Consider the following 13,510-nt stretch of genomic DNA (forward strand, 5'->3'; position numbering starts at 1 on the left):
TAAAATAATAATTTTATTTTTTGATTAATAAAGCATAATAATTAGAACGAAATATTTTTAATTTTAAGTTAAAAGATACTTTATATAAAATACAAACCAAAAAATAAAGTAATCAATTTTCAAAAAACCTCACTCAGGTCGATATTTCTAATTCAAAGACGAATTAAACTATCCCAGCATATCTGCAAATCTCATGTTTGAATCTGCAGTATGTATATGCAGCATATTTATTTCTAGCGCTAAATCTTAGGATAGTGAAATAAATCGATTGCAAACTATATCTCGTGAATGAGATAAGTGCATACAAACGTCATCGTAAAGCTGCCTATTAACGAATCCATAAAATTCACCTTCACTTTATACTTACTTTGTTTCAGTAGGAAGCATATTCTTGAGAGCTTCAACTTTATTACTTTGCAATTCACGTATAGTTAGTGTACAGGTATTATCAAGTTCCCATTTAGATGTGTTTGAGCTTGTGAAGAGCTTTTCCTTCTTTTAATTTAACTTTTTTAAATGTTCAAGATATGTATTTTCTAATTCATTGTGATAGTTTATTGTTGCTTTATATTCTTCATACATCATGTTTTGGTAGCGAACATATTCATGGAAATTCTTTTCAAATACAACTGTAATATTATGAAGAGTTTACCCAAAGTCAATGAAAAAGTTGTTAAGGTGAATATTCAAATTCTCGAGAGGTTGGCATTTACCGAGGGGAGAAAGTCTGTTGAATTATTCATGAACTTTGTGCATACGGGAAAAGTTAGTGGCTATTTTATTAGATTCTTCAGCTGCCTTTTTAATACCTGAAATAAAACCTTCAAAAGATTCATTTAAATTTTAGTAGTTGAGAAGTGATTTAGAAGTTAAATCATTAAATTAGAGCCAGAACTCTTTGAGAGGAGGAGTTATTTCACTAATCAGCTCTCCCTAAACTGTAGAAATCAAATCAACTATCCTGGGTGTTGGTTTCAAATCGTGCTCCTTTCTCTTAGCTTCGAATGCCTTTTAGTCAATTATACTTAAGAAGTCACTTAAGTAAGGACTCACACTTAAAGTTGGGCAAATGAGAATTTGATTTAAAAATTATTCGAAACTGCGCATTCTTTAATATAAATGTTCATCATTCATTTCTTTTATTGCAGTCTTCTTAGGTATAGGAGGTATAAAGCTACCTGGATGGTGTTTTCTAAGCACATTGTATAACCAATGAAAATCATTGAATCTCCTTGAGACAGTCCAACCCATTACAGGAGTTTTAACTGAATATAAAGCATACTCTGATGAAAAAAGACCATCGAAAACAATTTCAAATGAATCAAGAATCACTTTAATTTTTTAAGGAGGCTTATCATTGTTAACTGTGATAGATTATTCTTCTAAAAATTCAGCTATTTTGCTTTTTTCAATTGTACGACAACTGATAACTTTTGATGTTTCTTCTCCTTCTAAGTTTTTTTTAATAAAACCATCTTTTACCATACTAGTCTATGGAACTATTTAAGCTTCCTTACGAACTATTGTTTAGCCTTAAGGATCCTTGATAATACGTGATTGAGAGAATGTGCTATTTAAAATACTTTGGTTTAATGTGTCTTCACCTCCCACGTTATCAGAGCTTAACTTTTAACTATCTTAAAGCTGAGGCTATCCTTGAGCATAAACAGAAGCATTTATATTAGATTTTTAGATTTGTGATTTATTTTAGTTTGATGGCTCTTCCAAAATTTATTTATTAATTGCAAATTCTTTAGGATCACTATTTTATGCATTTACAAATGTCGAAGCTTGTCTATTTCTGTTAGCCTAATTATTATTGTTGTTGTTGGAAAATGTAGATTATGTCATGCGAGTACCTTGTTGAATATTACTAGTTTATTTAGTATCTTCAAATGTTAAATATTCTTAATTGCTGTAGTTGTTTTAAGGTATTTAAGAGCTGCTTCTACTTTGCTATCTGGTTTGTAGTATAAAGGCTTATATAACTTCTTTTAGTTAATCCATAGAAATTTATTTCAAGTTTGACTCAGCACCAGGATATTTATTTTTCAAAAATGACCTAAATTCTTCAGCGTCATATCCTTGCTATATAATTTGTTGGTTGAGATACTCTTACATTTGTTAAAGCTCACCTCCATTCTGTTGTGCAACGAATCTAACTTCATCATTATTATTTTAACTGAGTTAAGAATTCATGATTGGTGGCTACTAAGATTAATATTACATTTTTGATAATTTTAATTCTAATTTATTAATTTTTATCTAGTTTGAAAATTTTTTTTTTTTTATATTTTATCTTTTGGTTAATTTTTTTAAATAGAGTTGGTTTTTATCTGTAATATATATATGTTTTGATAATAGATACAAATTCATCAAACATTATTTTATTATTAAACAAGTAAGAGAAAATAATGAGATAATCAATCAATATCTTATTTCTAATAGCAAATATATCAAAAATTTAGACTCTTTTATCATATAAACCAGATAGAGAGATTATATTAAATACTTTTTGCTTGTCAAATTTTTTTATTCAAGTCAATAAATTGTCAACGCTGATGTAATCAAATAAGATATCAATTAAATTTTTAATAACAAAATAAATTATTTATTGCCTGCCTGATCAGCTATTTTTAGCGTGAAAGAATAAATATTTGTTTCCATTATTACTTACTTTGTTTAAGCAATATTTTTCAAAAGAGTAATTGATTCCATTTATTAGGCATCTTTTAAAAAAGATATTATTAAATAAATTAAAATTAATTATCATTAAAATAATTTTAAAATGAGTAAAAATATTGTATTTAGTTATAAAGATTAAAAACATTGATTTTGTGGTTTTTATGATATATTTTTTTGTAATTTAATTGAAAAAATAATTATTTGTTAGAATTTAAGCAAGAGAATTAAATTATAGCAAAACTATATCCTAAAAAATAATTCATTTAAATGTTAAAATAAGAGATATATTTAACTGAAGAATTACTTCAAAAATTAAATTAGGATTAATTATCAATTTTCTTAAAAAATTATCGTTCTTTTTATAAGAAAAGGTAATCGCACTATAAACTTCTAACTCTAAACATGTATGTTTTTCAACTAAGAAAAATCTTTCAAATTTTATATAAGAAATAGAGCAAAAGAAAATATTGATAATTATTGATTAATTAATTAGTATTTTATTTATAGATTAATTATGAAGAGTCTCACAAAAAGGATTATTTATTTTTTTTAAATTCTCCATAATTATAAAATCTAAAAATAGAATAAATTTTAAAATTATCTCAGAGATATAAAATTACTCTAAAGTTCTGATAAAAAATTTAGATAATAGTTAAAAAAATACACTAAATGAGTTTTTTCTTAAAAGTAATTAACTTAAAAATATTCAAATAATTGATAATATTTGATAAAGATAGAAATTTTTACTTTAGAAAATAACAGAATAAATTGATTATTATTATTTAATAAAATCTCTTTCTTTAATTTTATAATTTTATTTTTTCCATTTATCTTTTAATAAAAATGAATAAATAAAGAAAAGATGTATAATTTTACCGAAATTTAAAAATCTAATTATTAGATTAGGTTTTAAATTTTAATTTCATCATAAAAAAATAAATTTTGTAAGATACAAGTAGAACTTGAAAAAAGAAGCAACTTAAAATTAAGCTGTGCTTTAAAACTAGATAAAAAAATTTTATTAAAATAAATTTATGATTTTAACTTATATTTAGATTTAAAGTATTCATTTAATTTATTTCTAAAAATTTTTTAATTTTAATTTGAATATTTTAGTTTTATTGAATCAAATTGTAAAAGAACACTAATTAGCATGAAATTATATTGAAAGTAATTTAATTTATGATATGTTATGGCTGAGTAGAATAATATTATATATTTTAAATGACATATTTAATAAATTAAATATCAAAATATTATAAAATTAAAAATGGAGTATTATTTAAGTATCAGATGAAATCCCTCTAATAATTTCCTAATTTATGAAATTAATTTATTTTGGGGAACGCGAACAAAAAAACAAACTTAAATTATTTTGTAGAAACAAACAAAATCATTAATTTATTTAAAGAAAGTAAGTAAGTAAATAAATAAATACAATAGGAATAGAATAATTAAAATCATTTATAGATAGTTTAGAAGATACAAATAATGGCAATAGTTATAAAGTAAGATTAAATTAATCTTCTCATATACAAGTACCTACTAGAAGCAGGTAAGTTTTAAATTAAATTTAAAAAAAAAGATAGATATGTTATCTATGTTCTTTTAGAATGGAAATATTCATTTCATTTTAAATTTGATTAAAGTATTTATCATGTATAAAATAATGTCTTAATTCAATTTTAGAGTATTTTAAGAATAGAATAGCAAATAGAATTAAAAAAATATTTGATATTTGATAATAAAATGTATTATATTAGGCCTTCAACATTCAGCATATTCATTGTACAACGAAGCTAAAATAGAGTAAATTTACAGAAACTATGAGAATGATTTAAAAGCAGGTCACCTTATCCATCATTTAGAGAGATCGCTAATTTTTAATCAAATAGAGTCTCATATATACTTTGTAATATTTATAAATTATAACAAGCGTTTGAGTTTGTGAAATATAATTGAAAAATGTCTGAATTATTTAAAATATCTTTAATATAGAGCTAGTATTGTGAATGCAAATAACCAATGGAGTTAATTAAGCAGCATTAGTGTGATGTAGTTTAAAAAAAAAGGGAAATTAAATAAGAAATAGAAAAAGAGAGAGAAGGAATGTCTTTAGATACTATTGGAAGAGTTGAAGGATAGATAGGTACATAAGGAGGAATATACTAAAGCAATGGATAAATACACTTCCCAGAACTTGACTAGAACTTTTTATTAGAAAATCTCTGCCACATCAAGATTGATAAGGCCTAAGAATTTGTAAGTTCTTTTATGAGAAGAATTGGTTTATATAAATACAATATAAAGATATTTTTTAATTCTAAATTTATTTAAAAATGTTAACGATATTTTGTTTAAAATATTATGTAGGAAATATTTGATTGGAATCCTTAGACAAGCATGCTTCATTTATAGTAACTTATAATCAATTCATTTTTAAAATAAGTTTTTTATGCTTTTTATTAGGCTAAAAATTAAATTATTTATTTATTTATTTCTAAATTATATAAGTACTCTCACAAAGCAAAAAAAAGAGAGCGTTGCTTATATTTATTACTTTTAATATTATATACATTTCTTTTTGACTACCTAGAATTTACTCCTTTTTAAGCACTTAGCATATCTTTAAAAACTCTTATTTAAATAAATTAAAAATTAATAATTCTATTTCAGTTTGGAAATATGAAATAAATAAATAATTTAAATCACAATAAAAATATGAATGATAGATTCTATCACCAATAGCTTTTGATTTATATTTTTCAATTTTCAAATTTCAAAAGTTGTCTCATTAATTAATTAACTTATTTTATTTCTTAAAAAATAGTGAGGAGAAACACAATTGGATTAAAATAATCTCATATAATCCTTAGAGTTAGAATAATCATTTAGTTTTTTAAACAGTTTAAATTTTTCCTTGCGTTATTGGGGAATTGCTTAAAAAACCAAAATTCATTTCATGGGAATCTGTAATAAAAAGCTTTTATATATGTAGATGTCTAAATATATTTTAACTTATTTTAACTAGACAAGCTACAGTTTTATGGTTATAGTGTATGAAGATGGCTTTATTTAGATACTTGATAAAAACTATAACCAAATAAATATCTTCTAGATAGATTAAATTGATAGTTTGAGGGCTTTAAAGTGGAATCCAGATTATTACAATGTTTTATGTTTAGAATTCTCCGAAGGATTCGAAGTAATTTTTTTATAAATATCCCTAAAAATTTAAATTTTATTAAAAGATTATAGATATTCCTAGCTTAGAATCTATAAAAAGTGTCACTGAAAATGTTTTGTAGTTTGAGTGGGTTTATGTTTAAAAATATGTCTATCTAAATAGCAATTTTATGATTTATTTATGCTCATTAACAGAGAGTGCTCCTTTACATTAAATTTAAGCAGATGTAAATTTAATTATTCTAAAATGTTAAGTCAATAAAATATTTTATTGAATAAATAGCCCGGTACTTGTAGCTTTAGCCTTAATCACAACTCTTCTTTGATAGCTACTTTTTCTCAGCAAGAAAACAGTGTCAAAGTAACATTACTTAAAATAAAATAAATGAATAATAAATATGTTTTTAAAGATTTGGACATTCAATGAGACTTAACATGCTCTAGAATTCTTAGATGAAAATGATATCAAATTCTATACATGGAGTAAAGCTAATGGTAAAATAATTTATCAAAAGGAACGAATAAATTACAATTTTAATTTATGAAAAGCTGATGGATAAGGCTGCATTATGACTTTAATCACTGAAAAATCAATTAAAATATGGGATGTAGAATTCGGTGAAATAAAGTACTCATACGAATTAAAAGAAACGTAAATATTTTTTTAAGCTAAACATAAAAATAATAAGTAAATAAATTTGTAAAATTAGGATTATGGAGTATAGTATATTACAAGGCAGTAAAAATTAGGATTTGCTAATTCTTTTTACTGAGGATTAAGACAAATATAAGATTTGGATATTTGATCAAAACAATAAAAATAGAAGAGAGATCACACTTAACAGTCATATGGAATCTATGTAAAATTATGAAATATTTTCTTTTAATAAAATTTCAATAAATGAATAGCTTAAAACTTGATGAAGAAGAGATGCTTGTTTTACTTGATGACGAATTGATGGTTTTGAACATAAAAAAAATAGAAAATCAATATGTTAATGAATCCTTCCCACCCTTTGCTTGATAGAAAAAAAAAGCAAGAATAATGCATAAATAAAATAAATACTGAATAAATGTTCTTTTTATACAAAGAATGCTATATTAAAAAAACAATACTTACCATACTTTAAAAATATAATAATTTTGATACTTTTTCCTAACCCTTAATAAGAAGGTAAGATTTTAATATTTAATAACCAATTTTGATATGTAAATTATTTTTTATTTTACTCTGCTGTATTCATTTATATAGAATAATCCATTATATTTCTATTCTTAACTTGTTACTAAGAATAGATCAATATTAAATTTTATTTATATCAATTTTGATTGCTTTCAATTTTTCAAATTTAATTTAACTTATAATTTTTTTTTTTTACTAATTTCAAAAATAAATATTTGAAATTTGAAGAAACTATTTTAACAAATTTATTAACTAATAAAAAGAATTTGATAAATTAATTGATTTTCTGTCTTAATTTAAAAAAAAATTTTTTCTTGCTTCAAAGAAAAAAACTTAATTACAAATTTATTTAGTTAATAAACATATTTAATACAAATTATTAAAAGCTATAAATAAATTTTTCATTCATTTCTTTTTATAATATTATTTTTTGTTATTTTGTTAAGGTCCGTTTCCAAACCATGCTTTTGTTGTAGCATCAAACTTCATGATGTGATTTGAAGGCTTAATAAAATATATATCATGGAGTCCATTTTGCTCTTAAACTGGTAATCTATATTTTCCTATTATTTCTTTATTAAGATCTAGTAAGCTTCCATTTTATAACTCCTTAGCTAAAGGAGCATCCTTATCAGTAAAGAGAGCTTGCAATACGTTATTTGAAAATTTAGCAGGCCATTCATCAATGAATAATGTCATGTGAGGGATTTTATTTTCAATGTCTATCATGTTAGGATCAGGAAGACAAACACCACATATAATTTTATTAGGAACATAAGCCATTGCTAACACTTCTATAGGGATATTTAATCCTTCTTCGAAATTTTCATAGTAGATACCTTCGGCTTGCTTAACAAAATATGTGGTAATGTGGTGAGATTGTGGATATTTGAAAACCTTATTAAGCAATTCATCGTGGTTATTCTTGATTATATCGTCTTTATATTTATTAAAGAGAGATAGAAGATTCTACTTCACATACTACTTCTAAGTTTTTTAAACTAAACTTTCGTCATCAGCAAAAATACCTAAATAAATAGGTTTTCTTGGAGGGTTGAATTTTACTGCAGCTTTTCTTTTGTTGTTAATTCTAGCTGTTAAAGTATTGGTTTACTTATACTAGTGATTTTCTAGGATAACATCAGATTATTTAGCTTCTTCAATTTGATCAATTGGTACTTGCTACTTATGATTTTCATTATTTTATTTAATTTCCTAGACCTACTCTAGTTAACCTCCCTTTTAATTAACTTGGTTTATGCATTCCTTATAAGTTTCTTATGCTCTTAATTTAATCTCTTCAATTGGAGTATTTTCAAACTACAGATTTAAATTCTTAACTCTATCTGCAAATGATTAAACCAAACCTTGATTACTACAAGTATTTCCTGGAATAGTTTGTAAAATTATATCTTCAAACCTATCAACTATGTCTTGTGGATATTATCTTGAGCTATCATCTTTGATGAAAGGGAATTTCAAAATTATATCAATACCACTTGCTTACAAGCTGTGTTCACTCAGACTAGTGTTTCTGAATCTATTAAAATTAAAAAACATAAATTAAAAATTTTTTAATTATTAAATTTTACAAGTTAAAGAACATGACCATCACATCCATACTCTTGCCTGATTTGTTTGTTAAAGTAGGATGCTCTGCACGAGTTTAAACTCTATTGGCACAGTTAAAGAAGAAATTAAGTGAGAAAGGAAATCCTATGTTAGAACCTATTTTATATTTATTAGGTTCAGTTTCACTAGTCATCATAGAACAAATTTATAAGTTCATATTAGCTGGCTTATTTTCCAAAATTTCTTACACAGCCTTATCTATAGCATTTGGGGGATAATTTTTATCAAGGAAAACAAAAACGTTTTATGCTTTTGTTTAAAGTGGTTTTTTGGAGACGCAATCTGAAAGACTTCTAGAAAATTCCTTGCCAGCTTGTTTACCAGTTTAGCTAAATAGCTAATCCTCCTTCAAGAAAGGTTTATTTTTTTTTAAGTTGTCCATCAAATCTCTTCTGATATTATCTGAGGATATAACAAATATTTCATCATTATTTTATTTAACAATTTCAGAGAAATATTTGACGAATGTGCTTTTACCCATGCCAGGGATACTGATAGGTATGATAACGAAAAGATTTCTTTAGTTGGTGTTTAAAACTTGCTTGAGCTTTTAATCATTTATTGATTCAATTTCTATCTTTTCTTCATTGTTTTTGGCTTAAAAGCTACTATAGTTTGACCAAGGAACTTCAAGTAGTTTCTTCATATTTTCCTTTTAAAAGTGAGTAGGATTAGGCTTTTGATTATTTTCAAGGCAGTAAATTATAACTGAGAGGAATGATATGTACTGATCAGCAACAATACCAGCTTAGCCAAGATATTGATCAACAAAATCAAATGAGAGTTTACCAATTTAGAAGTAAAAATTTAAAGGATGTGCAGGAGGATTGTTAACACAAAGCTGCTTAGTTTCTTCTTCAAATTTGCTTCTAAGACGTTAATCCTTTCTATTTATATAGTTTTTAAGTTTTTCACGCAACTTACGGAAAATACGGTATTCTAAAGTCTTAAGTTTAGAAACACTTAAAGTCCTTTCTTACTAAGGAATTTATTTACTTTTTTTAACAAAGTACAAAACAGATCCTTCTTATTCACCTTCTATATCACTGCTAGCAACAAAGTCATAAACCTATTTCAACTTATTATTAAATGACTCAGATGTATTATAAGAGCCTTCATCTATAAGTTTAACAGTTGTTAGATTGTACTTGTTAAATACTTCATAAGCTTACAAAGGAGGAATACATGGATCGTTACTTTTATGGTTAACAATTGCATAAAAGAGAATATCAATATTCTCGTATTTTACCAAATGCTGATAATCTTAATTACCACAATATTCTCCTACCATTGTTTATTCTTAAAGATCTTGCTTGAGAGCCTCTACTTTATCATTACCCTATTCCTTTTAAATCTTCTCTAATATATTGAACCAAACCTATGCTATTAGTCTTGCAAATCCAAATCTATTATTTGAAATAAAAATATTTTAATTAAATTAAATTTAGATCTATTTAATTTATATTTAATAAGTAAAAAAAATATCATCTTAACAATTATTTACCTATCTGCTGTATACAAATCTATATCTGAACGTTATCTAGCTAACAAAGCTACATTTTTAGAAGAAATAACCCAGCTATTTAAAGGCTTAAAGTAAGAAACCTAAGCGTTTTCACCATTAGCCTTGACTAATTTATAAATTGAGACTGAATCTCCAGCTGTGAAACTTTCCTAGGCTTCTTTAAAGATGATGCTATAAAGTTCCTTATGCAAGGAAGCATTTTTGTTACCGAATTAGGTAAGCTCTTAGATTTCATGCAAATTATAATCAATATACTCTCTCTACAAATCAAAGAATTTCATTATACCTATTTTATTTCAAATATTTAATAAACTTTAAATATAATTCATTTTTTTACCTCTTCTACCCCAATAGTAATCAACAGGATTGTTTTATTCATCGACTTTAAAGATAACTGAATTACCTCTTCTTATATTAGTACGCAACCTTTCATTAAAAGTATAGGCTTTATCTTCATCTTCACCCCTAAAACTAAGAGACAAGTCACTTAAAAAGTAGTCTTTTTAGAAGGGAATTTCAGTTTCAATAATTTTAACATCCTTATTAGATTGTTGCTCAATCATATAATCTTTAATGCTCATGAATTACTATTCTTATCCTTTTTTAACATAAATAATTTTATTTTTCATTTTTTCTATTCTTTAATCTGTTTTGTTTGTGGATTTACTTTAATTTATAATTTTTGATGGTGTATTTTCTTTTATGATTTCCTGATATATTTTTTTTTAAAGAATAATAAATTAAATATCTTCTAGGTGATCTATAGACACTCTTAAAATAAAAATTTAAAGGATCTATCAAAACAATGTCGCTTTAATGAAACCTTCATATTATTTAATATCCTCAAATAAATTAAAAAAATGTATTTTATTTTGAGTCATTATTCGTGTGATTAAAATGTTAATATAAATATCTTTAATAAAAATATAATTTTAATGGCTAAATTTAATTAATGTCTCCCATTTAAATAAAAGTTTAAATTTGAAAAAAAAGAATTTTATTCGATAATTTTAAGATAGACATACTTTATTTTAAAAAAATCTACAAACAATAGTAATAAATTAAATTTTTTGAATCAGGAATTCATGTCTTATAAGATTCTTAATGGCTTAAATTAAATTTAGCCTTAGTAATATTTGTAAAATGCTACTAGCTGTATCGTAGCAGGGCAAGTTTTAATAAAACTTTAAACATAAGGAGTATAATCAATAATACCTCTTTTAACGAAATGTTCTAATATGTGTTCTTTTTTAATAACTAACTTGTATTCGTCAACAAAGATACAACTTTTGAGAAGTAGATGCATAAATTTATCAATTTTGGGAAGGCTGACTAAATCTTTATCAATTTCAAAATTAAATGAATTACTAGAGTTAAGTGCTGCTATGAAAACTTTTTCAATTTCTGACTAATTTCTTATACTATTTATTTTTAAATAAGTGTTACCTCTTTTACTATATATTTCGAATTCTTTCTCAAATTATAAATAAAATTCTTCAATTTAGCAGCTCATCATTTATTCTAGCACAATTTGATCTTCTTCTGAAACATATAGCTAATTTTCGCTCTTAATTTAAATATATAATCTCAAAGAATCTTTATTTCTATACTAATCTGCTAAGACAATGTCTTCAGCCTAATAACTTTAATGACTTTAATATAAATTTTTAGCATAATATATACTAAATATCAGCAACAAAAAGTGCACAACCAAAATTTTAATTTATAGTACTGCTATTATCTTTGGTTAAGTTGTTTCGTCCAATAAAAAATATTTTATTATAAATAATTAAACAGCAAAATAAACTAAGATATTAATAAAATTAATTCTACTTTTGGCAATTTAATCATATTATCTCATATCTCTCTTTTGTAAAGGAATAATGAATAAAAGTTTTAGACCACTGAAAAACTAGTCATAGATTGAAAAATTTGTATGAATAAACTTTAAGTAATTTTTTGTTCTCAAAAAATACATAATTAGATAAATAGCAGCATAAAAAGTTAAAGTTTCAATACTAATCTTACTGCTCATAAGATATGCTATATTAAGGAAAGGTTAAACAAACTAGCAAATTAACTCTAAAATAACAAATAACTTATCTCTCAAATCATAATCTAGGATAAAAAAGAAAGCTTAGACTTGAATATAGTTTAAAATTAATAAGCTTATAGTACTATAAATTATGCCAATAAACAAAAAGAAACCTATGCTACTTCTATTATACATTTCACATATGAAAATCATCATTCTAAAAGTAGTAAAAAACTTTCTTTCATGTAGCCAGACATACATTTTTTCACAATCGTATTTTTTACTTTCAATTTAATCTTTATTGTTTTGAATACTCTTTTTTAATCCTATTAAATCTAATTATAAATACTTAACATCAAGTTGTAATAATTTTAAGAATAGGCTTTAAAAGTTTAAAAAGCAACTATTTCTAATAGATCCTTCATTACTTATTGGGATTGATTTTTTATTTAAAATTGAAAATATTGTTTGAACAATGCAACTATAAAAACCAATCTAAAGGAGGAGACTAACTTCTTCAAATATTAAGAAATTAAAAATTAAGCTTAATCTGATAGCGATATCAAATGCTAAAATTGTATCCTAAACTTAGCTTATTTTAAAGAAAACTCTATAAACTCTTCTCATTTCATCTATTTATGAAACAAACTCCTAATTTCTCAAATATTTTAATTCTTTACCTAATTATATTTTAGATTCATCTTAAAATCTAGTATATTTTTGAAGAAACCTGATCATTTTAATTTCAAGCTAGAATATTTCTTCTGATATCTATTTATTATTTTTGTAAATTATCAAAAAATTAACTCAAATAAGTTTTTAAATAAAAAATTTAATTAGTTCAAATTAATATATTTGGAGCGTTAATCAATAATAAATAAATATTTATAATTCATAAAAAAAGTGAATAATTTTGTAATAGCGTTTATCTGTATTAGATTTGATTTTGTAAATTAAAAAAATTTTGAAATTTTTTCTATATATTTTCATTTTGCAAATTTTTAAAAATTATTAAAAATGATGATAATGGTAATAATAATATTTGATGATACATGTTATATAATTAATATAAACTTACATTTGATTTTACATTTAAATATATTATAAGTTAATTCTATGGATGCTATCTTTGTAATTATTTATTTAATAAATATATTTTTGATAATATAATTATTTTTTAAGAAAACTTAAAAAATGTAATAAGAAAAATTAGGATCAAAAATTATATTAAGTTGGATTAGATTATTTTAGATTAGATACTTAG

General features: G+C 23.7%; 4 protein-coding genes across 4 annotated transcripts; 1 reads left to right on the plus strand and 3 right to left on the minus strand. All coding sequences in view use genetic code 6, as the record gives it.

The window, feature by feature from the left end:
* Window positions 1-129: 129 nt before the first annotated feature.
* TTHERM_00046340 (PX-SNX-like domain protein) lies at window positions 130-2,229 on the minus strand (the record flags this gene model as incomplete). Its single annotated transcript, XM_001014629.1, has 1 exon — window positions 130-2,229. The coding sequence occupies one exon, from the start codon at window positions 2,227-2,229 to the stop codon at window positions 130-132; it is 2,100 nt and encodes a 699-aa protein (XP_001014629.1).
* A 1,947-nt stretch (window positions 2,230-4,176) lies between these two features.
* On the plus strand, window positions 4,177-6,895 carry TTHERM_00046350 (LisH protein; the record flags this gene model as incomplete). Its single annotated transcript, XM_001014630.3, has 12 exons — window positions 4,177-4,240; window positions 4,449-4,597; window positions 4,684-4,947; window positions 5,059-5,102; window positions 5,516-5,657; window positions 5,717-5,890; window positions 5,937-6,098; window positions 6,155-6,232; window positions 6,282-6,366; window positions 6,421-6,523; window positions 6,582-6,731; window positions 6,781-6,895. The coding sequence occupies 12 exons, from the start codon at window positions 4,177-4,179 to the stop codon at window positions 6,893-6,895; spliced, it is 1,530 nt and encodes a 509-aa protein (XP_001014630.2).
* A 564-nt stretch (window positions 6,896-7,459) lies between these two features.
* Window positions 7,460-10,840, minus strand: TTHERM_00046360 (hypothetical protein; the record flags this gene model as incomplete). The annotated part of the gene is made up of 4 exons (XM_001014631.3): window positions 7,460-8,594; window positions 8,647-10,092; window positions 10,191-10,497; window positions 10,549-10,840. The coding sequence occupies 4 exons, from the start codon at window positions 10,838-10,840 to the stop codon at window positions 7,460-7,462; spliced, it is 3,180 nt and encodes a 1,059-aa protein (XP_001014631.1).
* Window positions 10,841-11,286: 446 nt separating this feature from the next.
* Window positions 11,287-12,062, minus strand: TTHERM_000046369 (hypothetical protein; the record flags this gene model as incomplete). The annotated part of the gene is made up of 2 exons (XM_012797369.1): window positions 11,287-11,847; window positions 12,045-12,062. The coding sequence occupies 2 exons, from the start codon at window positions 12,060-12,062 to the stop codon at window positions 11,287-11,289; spliced, it is 579 nt and encodes a 192-aa protein (XP_012652823.1).
* Between the last annotated feature and the right edge of the window lie 1,448 nt (window positions 12,063-13,510).

Source organism: Tetrahymena thermophila (genome assembly GCF_000189635.1).
Source record: "Tetrahymena thermophila SB210 genomic scaffold scf_8254659, whole genome shotgun sequence".
Taxonomy (NCBI): Eukaryota; Ciliophora; class Oligohymenophorea; order Hymenostomatida; family Tetrahymenidae; genus Tetrahymena; species Tetrahymena thermophila.